Source organism: Macrotis lagotis, chromosome 1 (genome assembly GCF_037893015.1).
Source record: "Macrotis lagotis isolate mMagLag1 chromosome 1, bilby.v1.9.chrom.fasta, whole genome shotgun sequence".
Taxonomy (NCBI): domain Eukaryota; kingdom Metazoa; phylum Chordata; class Mammalia; order Peramelemorphia; family Peramelidae; genus Macrotis; species Macrotis lagotis.
In genome coordinates this window covers 776,722,578-776,734,982 of record NC_133658.1, presented here as the reverse complement: position 1 = coordinate 776,734,982, position 12,405 = coordinate 776,722,578, and the positions used below count along the sequence as shown (strand labels likewise).

Genomic DNA, 12,405 nt, shown 5'->3' with positions numbered 1-12,405 from the left:
TATGCCCAAAGGGCAACAAAAATGTGCATTCCTTTTGATCCAGCAATACCACAACTGGGTCTATACCCTGAAGAGATTATGAAGAAGGGTAAAAAGTTCACCTGTACAAAAATATTCATAGCAGCTCTATTTGTGTTGGCAAAGAATTGGAAATTGAGTGAATGTCCGTCAATTGGGGAATGGCTTAATAAACTGTGCTGTATGTATGTATGTGATAGAACACTATTGTTCAATTAGAAACCAGGAGGGATGGGAATTCAGGGAAGCCTGGAAGGATTTGCATGAACTAATGCTGAGTGAGATGAGCAAAACCAGAAAAAACATTGTATACCCTAACAGCAACATGGAATTGATGATCAACCTTAATGGACTTGCTCACACCAACAGGACAACAATCAGGCAAAATTTTGGGATATTTTCAGTGGAGAATACCATCTGTATCCAGAGAAAGAATTGTGGAGTTTGAACAAAGGCCAAAGACTATTACCTTTAATTTTAAAAAATGTTATCTTATTATGTATTATGTATTGTGTATATCTCATACTTTATGTTTCTTTCTTAAGGATATGATTTCTCTCTCATCACATTCAACTTAGATCAATGCATACCATGGAAACAATGCAAAGACTAACCAACTGCCTTGTGTGGGAGGTGGGGGGAGGGAAGCAAGATCAGAGGAAAAATTGTAAAATTCAAAATTGGCCAAATAGAAAAAGAGGTACAAAAGTTCACTGAAGAAGAAAAATACCTAAAATCTAGAGTTGAGCAAGTGAAAGCTAATGACTACATGAGATATCAAGAAATAATAAAACAAAATAAAACAAAGAATAGAAGTAAATGTGAAATATCTCACTGGAAAAAAAAACTGACCTGAAAAACAGTTCCAGGAAAGATGGTTTAAGAGTTATTACATTACACAAAAGTCATGATTGAAAAAAATAAATTAGACAATATCTTTCAAGAAATTACAAGGACAATGCTCAGGCTATCTAGATTAAGGGGGAAAATGGAAATTGAAAGAATCCACCAATCATGTACTGAAAGAGATCCCCAAATAAAAACTTCCAGGAATATCAAAATCAAAATCCAAAGCTTCAAAGTCAAGAAGAAAATATTGAAAGCAGCCAGAAAAAAAAAACACCAATACAAATACTGTTATCCAAAATAACCCAAGACTTAGCAGCTTCTACATTTAAGGATCAGAAGGCTTAGAATCATCTACCCAAAATCACCTATCTAAAACTTAGTATAATCTTTTGTGGGAAAATTGATATTCAGTGAAAAAGAGGACTTTCAATAATTTTTGATGAAAAGACCAGGGTTAAAGAGAAAATTTGACTTTCAGACTTAAGTTTACAGCAAGATTTTCTGATAAAGGGTTCATTTTTCAATAAATAGAGAATTGAGCCAAATTTAGAAAAATAAGAGTTGTTGTCAATTGATAAACAGTCAAAGTATATGAACAGGCAATTTTCAGAGTAATCAAAGACATCTATAATCATATGAAAATTGCTCTAAATAACTTTTAATTAGAGAAATGGGAATTGCAATAACTTTAAAGTATCACCCCACATCTATCAGAAAACCAAAAAGAAAAATGACAAATGCTATCAAGAACATGGGAAACTTGACACACTAATGTATGGTGGAGTTGTAAAGTGATGATGCAATCATTCTGGAAGGCAATCTGTAATTATGTCCAAATGGCCCTAAAACTGCAAAAACTCTATAACCCAAAAATGTATTCTAAAGAGATTTAAAAAAAGAAAAAGGATTTAAATACATAAAATAATGATAACACCTCTATTTGTACTGGCAAAGAAATGGAAATTAAGGGGATGTCCATCAATTGGGGAATGGCTGAAAAAGTGATATATGACTGTGACAGAATATTATTGCACCAAAAGAAATGATAGGCATGTTCTCAGAAAAACCTGGAAAGATTCATATGAAATGAAATGAAGTAAAATGATTAGAACCAGGAGAAAACTTTACATAGTAACAGCAACACTGTATGATGATTAACTGTAAAAGTCTTAACTATTCTCAGCAATACAATGATCCAAGACAATTCTAAAGGTCTTATGAAAAATGCTATTCATCTCCAGGAAAAGTACTGATGGAGTTTATATATGCAAAACAAAGAACACTTTTTTAACTTGATTTTTCTTTTTTCTCATTTTCTTTCACTATATGACTAATATGAAAATACATTTTCCATGAGACACATGTATAAGCAATATAAAAATGTCTGCCTTTTCAAATGTAATTCCCAGTACAGCTGGGAAAAAGAATATATTAGATAAATACAAGACAAAAAATTTAAAAAGAAAACATAAAAATATAATGATTAAACTCACAAAAATATAAAACCAAAAAAATAAATATAACATCTTATATTTTTGCTATTTATGTACAACTATGACTATTTCATGGAGTAATGCTGTGTAGGTTTTATTTTAGGATATAAGCAAACAGGAAGACACTGCTTACCTTACTGGGCAAAACTTCAAATAAAGCATACAAATATGGAAGACTTAATTTTTCATATTTCCTTTTCCAGGATTCAGTGTCATTTTTCCCTAATAAAAGCTACTCTTACTGAACACAGATGAGGAAAATGACAACTATTAAGTCAATAGACAATGGTTGAAATATATCCATTGATGACTTTAAAGATGACCAAAGTCACTGATAAGTTGAGGATGATTCCAAGGTTAAGAAGACTAGTGCTGTCCTTGAAACAATTTCTTTACTATAGAGAAGACTTTCACAGAATCATCCAACCAAAATCAAAATGAAATTTAATTGAATATATTGAAATGCCTTGCAAATCTTGAGTCCCTTATTAATGCAAATTGCTATTATTGTGAAATTGATGTTAGAGGTCATCAAACTCAGTAAGTCATAAAACATTTTAAAACATATATACAAAATATATATATCTTTATATTATTCTTAAACTTTTTATGCTTCTTAATGGAGGCAATCTTTAGTGATAATGGAAAATGTAATTGCCCTAACTACTGATTATCTGTGTGGGATTTCATGCTTGGAGAAAGAAGATGTAGGCAGAATATTAAGTAACAGATCACAAAACAAGGAAGGCACAGAATAGTTGTAGGGCAGTGTTCATGACAACAAGCATTCTTAGATAAATTTATACCCAACTGTTTAATATATTTGTGACATAAATACTTTAATGAAATTACTTTGAAACTGTTACCCAAATTATAATGATCTAAACCCCTTTGTCAATAATCTTTTAGAAACTGTGGACATTATTTACAAACTTAATTTAGAAAGTTACATACTAGATAATATCTTCCAAGTGTAATTTAATATTTGATTTTGTGACTGAATAATATTGTCTTCCATTTTTAGCTATAATGAAAAGGGAGGAAAGAATTGAATGAGTTGGGGAGGACTGGGAAACTGTGAAGTTATTCAACTTATTCTAAGTCATTTCTTCTCAATATAACTTCAACTTTTGACTCAAAAGTATTCCATTCTAAAATATCATATATAAACATAAACAAGTGTAAATACTCAAAGGGATTTCAAAATATGTATCATGTCAATTATGCAGAGCTTCTGCTAACCTATTCCTTTTCTTTCATCTACTCTGTGTGTGCATGTGTATAGTATTAGCAATATTAAGTAGAGGTAATAGTAGTAACAGCAGCAGCAGCAGTTTTTTATTTAATATTCACTTACATAATAGAAGGCAATTCATAGAGGTAGGTTCTGTTTTTGTCTTTGCATTTCAGAATTTAGCTCAATGCTTGTCACAGAAAGTGCTTAATAAAAATATGGCTGTTGGATATGCAATCTTGAACTGAATTGATTATTAAAGACATTATGTTTGAAAATATTTTAATTATTAATTGATTAGATTCTTCATTTGGACAAAATATATGTTTAAAAATTAACATTTTTCTCCATTAATTATATTTTGAAAGATATCTTCAATTAATATATAGTTAATAAAATCTCAAGCTGACATGTAAGCAGAAGATAAAGAATACAGATAGAAGGAATTATTTTATTAATGTATCACTTTTGAGTCACAATGTAAGATTTTAAACACCCTCTACATCATGAATGGTAAGTAAAAAAATCTGACAGTCCTTGGCAGGGGCCAGGGAAAGGGGAAAGGGAATTGTTTTTCTAAATGTGAAAATTATAACCCTAAAGCTTATGATAACAAAGGGATACAGAAATAGTAATTACGAAAATGACTTTTCACTGGGTGTGCTTTAATTTAAAAGACTACCAGGGAAAAGTACATTCCAAGTTAATATATTGGTCTAAAAACACTGTCTGAGGTAGATGATTGTGCATAATATTTTAGGAACTAATGTTAATGCTAGTAAAATGGCTGAGATGGCTGTGGAGTATTTAACATTGCATGCAATTATAAAGATCTAATGTGGATGTTATCTGGGGAAAAAAAAACAACTAGATTAGAACACCCATGGATTAAATACAGTGCACAAATTATATCTCTATCCAAGTAAAGTATTGCTCTTTTAAAGGCCTATGGATTCAGAATAATGGAAAAAATAAAGCCTGAGGCTAGTTATAAACTAATTTTGCTGTTGTCTCTCAACAAAGGGCCTCACTTCATACTCTATTGTGAAAATTGAGGACATGGTGAGCACCAACTAAGCCCTATTTTTAATTCTCCAACCCCTCTTGTCATTACTTTTTTCTTTCTCTTCCTTAAATCCAAATTCTGATAAAGATGTGGTATTTCTTATTCAGATCAATGCTTCTATTTGGGCCCTAATCTTATCCCTTTCTACTCTCCTCCAATAGCTTGCCCTTTCAATTTGAATGTCAAATAGGACATGTTGAATTTGTTCCTGGAGGCAATAGGAAGTCACTGGAATTTCTGAATGGAAGGATAATAGGGTCACACATGTGGCTTTAGGAAAGTCACTTTCGTGGTTGTACTGGAATGGGGAGCTAGCTACTGCAACAGTGCAGACCGGTATGATGAGGGTCCACAATGTCATGTTAGTGCTATTAGAGGAGAGAGGGGGCATATTCAAGACAATTTGCAAAAGGCCTTGGCAAGAGTCTGGATATGGGGTGAGAAATAGTGAGAAACCCAGGATGACTCTTAGATTGAAAGCCTGAGGGATGAGGTAGATGTGTTGGCCTTTACAGTAAGAGGAAAGGTGGGAGGAAGAATTTGAGGGGAAGAAAATGAGTTCTGTTTTGGACAAATGAATTTAAGATATCTGAACTGGACATTCAGTTCTATATATCTGAAAGTCACTGGATGATTGGAGGTGAAGGTCACCAGAAATACTGGGGCAGGATAGGACAAATCATCACCACAGACGAAGTAATTTAACCTATGGGAGCTATCTATCACCAAGTGAAGTAGTATAGAGGCAGAAGAGAAGGGAATTGCTGTAGTTAGAGGGAATGATCTGGATGAGGATCTAGCAAAGGAGACAGAGGAGAGATCAGACAAGTAAGACAAATAAATTTCATTCCAAGGGAGAAAACTTGTTCACTAAGAAAAAAGAAGTGTGTGTGTGTGTGTGTGTGTTTGTTTATGTGTGTGTGTGTACATTTAAGTTAACCTATCTAGAATAATTTGAAATGCAAAAATTCAAGTCTAAGGATTCAAGATTAAATATTAAGAGATACTTAGGGAGCAAAGAAAAAAACAATCCTTACCCTTGATAAGTTTATGTCCTATTAGAGAAAAAAAATGAGCAAATACAAAATATTATACAAAAAAATTACCAAGTCATTTTCCAAGGGAAGTAACCAAAACTGGGAGGAAAAGGAAAGGTCTCATGAAATAGATGACATTTGATCTAAGCTTTAAAAAGATCTAGTATAATAGATGGCATTTGAAAGGAAATTATGGAATCTAAGAAGCAAAGATAAGGAAGGAGTGCATTCCAGGTTTGCAGAAAGGTCTTTACAATGACATTGATGCACATGTTAGAACTTCATGTATGAGGAAATACAAACATATCAATGTGGCTATAAAAAAAAGACTAACCTGCAGTAAGCCTGGAATACAGGCATGAGTCAGATTGTGGAGGGTTTAAACATCAAAGAGAAAAGTTTACATTTGAGCCTAGAAGTAGCAAGAACCACTGGACTTCCTCTTGAAGAAGAACAAAATGGTCAAAATGGCACTTTGGCTCTATACAGAAGGCATGATGAGAAGGGAGATTAGAGGAAGTGAGATCAATGATGATATTGTAACATTGTAATAGTCTAAATGAGTAGAGATCAATGATGATATCGTAACATTGTAATAGTCTAAATGAACAGAGACAAATGAGGGCTGGCACTAGGATGACGGTCATGTGAGAGTGAGAACACAGAATGACATGTTCAATGTGAGGTGAGGAGTCATTTCACAGATATAGACAGTTTTCAGTTTTTTGGTAAAAAAAAAGACTGATGGAAAAATGGACAAGAGACTTTACAATTTTCTACTGTAAATCCACAGAACATACCTGATTAAGTTTCTTCCACAGATTAAGTACAGGAGAAAGTTCATTAGACCAGATTTCTCTATCAAACTTGCAACCAGATGTTACTGACCTACCCAGAATCCTCAATTGTGAAATAACCTAAATAAAGAAAAAGAATAACTATGAGTAAATATTTATAAAAAAATATATATATATATATACACTCATCTAGACTTAGATATTTATGTAATACATACATGTGTGAACACACACATACACATATACACATAAAATTTCAATTAAAATAGAATAGTGATACAAAATATGCTACTATTTTGATTTTTTTTTTAAATTAAACATATCATAATCAGATTTTAATCCTACTTTCTATTTTTTATTCTCTACTTCTGGGGTGTTTAACAAAAATCATACTAGGGAAGACTATTATGAAAGAAAAAAGCATGAGTGAGAAGTAGACTAGACTATTTTGATGTCTCAGTTCTAAGCAACACAGCTACAGTTATTCATGCTGTGATCCCAAGAAAGACATTAAATGTGTACTTGCATCTTATCAGAAAAATGTAAATATAGATATTATTCAAGGGATTAATCATCTTATTTATTAGAATTCCTTACTATGATACATCAAAGGTCCATCATTTCATTGATATGGACACTTACTCTACAAATGAAGATCAAGGGGCGGCTAGGTGGCACAGTGGATAGGGCACCAGCTCTGGAGTGAGGAGTACCTGAGTTCAAATCTGGCCTCAGACACTTAATAATTACCTAGCTGTGTGGCCTTGGGCAAACCACTTAACCCCATTTGCCTTGCAAAAAAAAAAATGAAGATCAAAATATCTTTATAGATTACTTAGCAAATGGAACAGTGACCAAAAATGATCACCACTAGTTGGCCAATATTCCAGTGATAAATTTCACAATGGATCACAGAAAAATATGCAGTCCATTGCTGAACCCATTGGCAACATTCTCCCAGATTAGAAGACTCAGCCGAAACTTACATACTTCTATTATAAGTTTCAAGAATTTATTTACCTCTATGCTACAGTGAAGTAATTCCTACTTAAATGGAAGATTCCATCATTTTAATTAAATTATTTCTAAATGTTGAAGGACAATAGAGTGCACCTTTTCCTACATTCTTATTTTGATGCCTTACATAGTATGATGGTGACCCTGGTTTCTTAAAGATTACATCTGTCAGCAAATAACTAAATTCTGAAAGGTCTAACAAAAGTGGAAAGGCTTTTAACATGGATGGAAAGTTAGATCACATATCTTTTGCTGAAGAACTTGTCTTTATCAATTTCTTTCACTCAGAAAATTGGTCACCATCTAATGAATAATTTTGACCACAGTTACTTTAGGCTTAGTTCTATGTTATGGATCTTTTTTTCTTTTTAAAAAAATTTGGGGGGGGGTGTAATGGGATGAAGTACTTGCTCAAGGTCACACAACTAGTATGAATCAATTGCTGGAAGCTGAATTTGAACATAGGTCCTCCTGATTCCAGGGCTAGCACTCTATCTACTATGCCACCTAATGGCACTATAGTATGGGTCTTTATCAATATACTATTACTAATATAAGTTAAAGCATGTAAACTTAAAGAACCATAGAAATCATTTTTAAAAAACATGGAAAGATGAAGATAACAAAAGGGCTGATAAATGTTTTAGAAAAGTTCAACATAATTACTAAAATTTGTAGGCATTATTTGAAACATAAACATTTGAAGTTCTAACATCCAAGGCATATTGATATAAAAATGTCTATCTACTGTTTACCATCAGATTCTTTGCATGTAAAGATTACTTCTTAAATGATACTATCAGGGCCTATTTGGCTTGTAGATGAACAGTTTCCATTGTTATCTATGACAGCTGCCACATATACACGCAAATTAAATATGTTTGATGGTGAGTCAATGTACTGGGAAATATGAGTCTGGAGTCCCACAGTCTAGAGCTGCCTTGCAATTCTATAACTTTCTACCAGTATTACCTAGGACACTGGGGCAGCTAGGTGGCACAGTGGATAGAGCACCAACCCAGGAGGACCTGAGTTCAAATCTGGCCTCAGACATGTAATAATAATTACCTAGCTGTGTGACCTTGGACAAGTCACTTAACCCCATTGCCTTACCAAAAAAAAAAGAAAAGAAAAGCAAAAAATATTACCTAGGGCAAATGCCTTTACTCTTTGGGACGCAATTTCTCTTTTGTCAAATAAGTGGTTTGGACTATATGACCTCTAAGGTCATTTCCAGTGTTAAATTTATCCCCCATGAGGCCATGAATTAGATCATAAATAGCTTTAAAGTATTGTGATCCAGACAGTTCATTAACATTTTTAAAGGTGAAATTGTTTTAAATTTCATTGTTTTAAAATTCATTTGTAATTTAAATAATTTATCCAAGAACTATCCTTAATTTTATGTTGGAATAATTAATATGGGCTTGAGGACTTGTGGTCATAGTATGTAAATATATGGAACCTGACCCAAATCTTTAGTAATTATTCTCAAAACATATTCATACTCTATCTATTATAATATAATTGAGATATACTTGGAATATAAAGATGCAAAGAGAAAGACATACTTTCATAAATTAATATATCAAAGATGAGTATTCATTGAATACAACATGCTTACTAGTTTTCTGTTTTAACATCAGGAAAGATGTTGGTTGTTATCCATTTTTTTTAACACATTGTACATCACTTCCTGTTTTCCTAGTTCTCATAGTGACAAATTTGTAATAAAAATGAGCCCCATTAATCTTTTGGAATGAATGCACTACTTAATTGTTAAACATCCACAATCATATAGTTATACTCAAGTTACTTCTGAAGGTTTTGATTGATTTTCTAATCTTAAAAATTGTGATGATACAGTGTTTCATTTTCTTATGTTTCTCTGATAAATTATTTTCATTTTCTTTAGCTGAACCTTATAACAGCAACTAATTTATCAGACTTGCTAGACCACAAAGCATCACTAGTTGGTAGTCAGAGGAAGTGCTATTTTAACTTTTGCAACATTTGCTATCACTTATTCTTGTTTAAATTTGTCAAACACGACAGAAAACAAATAAGAATCTGAATGAAACATTTATCAAGGAACAAGGAATTCATTTTTTAAATGAAAGTAAAATTATAACTTTAAGTAAAATATTTACCATTGAAAATAATTTATCATTCTTATCATCAGAAGTCATTTAAGGTACCCACTGAAACTATCCTGAGTGACTAAAATAAAACATTTACTAGAATTTTTACTACCTATCATTTATAATATATAGCATTAATATTTCTAATTAATTCAATTCATAATTTTTTGCAATAAATTTTCACATAGGAACAAATGCAGTTATCTTCTAAAAATTAGGAAAATTGCAATTGTGTTAAAATGCAAATTTGCAACTTCTATCAATTGTAATATTTTATCTAGTGTTTATAGTTAAGATTTTCATTAAAGAAACTCATGTATATCTATAGTGTCAAGATTTATTAAAAAAATTGCCTCAGAAAATCCTGTGAGGTAGGTCCAAGATTGGAAAAACCATGTGACACAACATAGTCAAGGCAAAGGATACTTTATTCTATTTAGTAGAATATATTTTTCTATACCTGTGATCTACTATTCAAGGGTACTGCTTCCCACACTGCAGAACCCAACCCATCTATGCCTGTCAAGCCTGGCCAGAATATTTGTCTATGTGTCTCATCAATCCATGAAAAGGAATCTACCCAACATGTTCCAGAAAGTTCAGATCTTTTGACACTGCAAAGCAATCCACTCATTAATCTTTAGTTTTCATTATTTGAACAATAGTTTTTTCCCTACTCACTCATTTTCTCTAATGGCCTCCAAGCATTTTTGCTAACAAAGGCCAGAGCTGTTTAGAAACTTTGAATTCATATTTGGAAACTGTGATGTCCTTTTAGCTGCATTTTTGGCTTTAATAGCTTATGCAATAAAATCAAGCTGGAGTTTCCTAAATTTCATGCCATATCTTCTCAGTTTTCCAGAATATTACAATATAATTAGTTTCATTATTTTAAAATAATTTGATGCTCACCATGTCTAAAACATTAGAAATCTTTTCTTGAAGAAAGTATGGTCATTACATAGACATCACTTTGCTGATTTGACTAGAAGCCTTTAGCCTCTCTCACTTCTTACTCTTAAACAGTAACAACAAAAATATCACTCCTCCCTTTCTCCACTTTTAAATTAATGTCACCAAAATAATTAAGCAAAATCAACTTACAGAGTGACTGTGGTATCCTATCTAATATATTATGCCCAGAATCTTCTACTTTTCTAATGAAAAGGAGGAAGAGATGCAATTCAATAGTAGTATATTTTCAATTATAGTAATCACTATAATCCCCTAAACAGCTAAGTGTCCTCTGAAAATGATGTTCTTTATGCTTTAACACATATAATAAAAGATCTGCTAACTCCTTTTTCTGCTTCTTCTTAGAGTACTTTGGAGACAGACTTACATTTGGCTTCTGGTTTCACTTTTTTTTTAGGCAAGAATGTTGAAACTGTTAAGATTCAGTTTCTGCTGTAGCATTTCACATTTAGAGTTACAATAGTTAAGTTAAAGCTTGTAGATGACCCCAAAAAAGGTGTGATTATGAGTTATGACCTCTTGTCTTTCTTTCTACAAACTCAGAAAAGAATCTCACAGATGCAACTATTCTGGAGAGCAATTTGGAAATAGGTCCAAGAAGCTATGAAACTCTGCATATTCTTTTATAAAGCAATACCATTATTACATCAGTATCCCAACAAGATCAAAAAAGTGGAAAAGGATCCACATGTACAAAAATATTTATAGAAGCTCTGTTTGCAGGAGAAAAGAATTGGAAATTGAGAAGATGTCCATCATTTGGAGAATAGCTGAACAAGTTGTAGTATGTGAATATGATGGAATATTATTGTTGTGTAAGAAACAATGAGCAGGCAGGTTTCAGAAAAACCTGTGAAGACTTACATGAAAAGATGCTGAGTGACATGAGCAAAACCAGAATAACATTACATACAGTAACAACACTGTGTGATAATCAACTATGATAGACTCTCAGCAATGCAATGATCAAATACTATTCTAAAAGATTTGTGATGGAAAATGCCATTCACATTCAGAGAAAGAACTATGGAGTCTGTATGTAGAACAAAGTATGCTGTTTTCACTTTTAAAATATTTCTTGTTTTTTCTTTCTCATTGTTTTCCTGTTATGTTCTGATTCTTCTTCCACTACAAGAACAAAATGGAAATTTATTCAATATGATTGTACACGTGTAACCTATATTGAAGGGCATGCTGTGTTAGGGATGAGGGAAATGGGGGAGAGGGAGAAAATTTTGAATAATAAAAATTTTACAAAAATGAAGGTTGCAAACTCTTTTTACATGTAATTGGAAAAATGAAATGCTATTAAAATATAATTTAAAAATAAATAAAATAAACACTAGGGAGTGACTGAGAAGCACTCCATGTAGAAAGTGGTGCTTGATATGAATTTTTTTTTTAAAAATTTTGAATACAGCACCCATTCCTACTAAAAACACTAGGGACCGTAGAAATAAATGGACTGTTTCTTAAAATAATAAGCAGTATCTATCTGAAACCAGCAACATGCATTATATTCAATGGGGAGAGACTAGAGGCATTCTCAGTAAGATCAGGGGTGAAACAAGGATGCCATTATCACCACTACTATTCAATATTGTATTAGAAATGTTAGCTTCAGCAGTCAAAGAAGAAAAAGAAACTGAAGGAATTAGAATTGGGAAGGAAGAAACAAAACTCTCACTCTTTGAATATGACATGATGGTATAGAGAATCCCAAGAAATCATCCAAAAAATTACTGGAAACAATTACCAATTTTAGCAAAGTTGCAGGA

The 12,405-nt window shown here is 32.3% G+C and overlaps 1 protein-coding gene across 1 annotated transcript in view; it reads right to left on the bottom strand.

The window, feature by feature from the left end:
- LOC141508186 (cytoplasmic dynein 2 heavy chain 1-like) overlaps positions 1-12,405 on the bottom strand; it is a 203,033-nt gene that overhangs the window by 108,688 nt on the left and 81,940 nt on the right. The window contains exon 13 of the mRNA XM_074216569.1: positions 6,498-6,614. Within this exon, the coding sequence (XP_074072670.1) occupies positions 6,498-6,614 (117 nt within the window). The remainder of the gene's footprint in view (positions 1-6,497; positions 6,615-12,405) is intronic.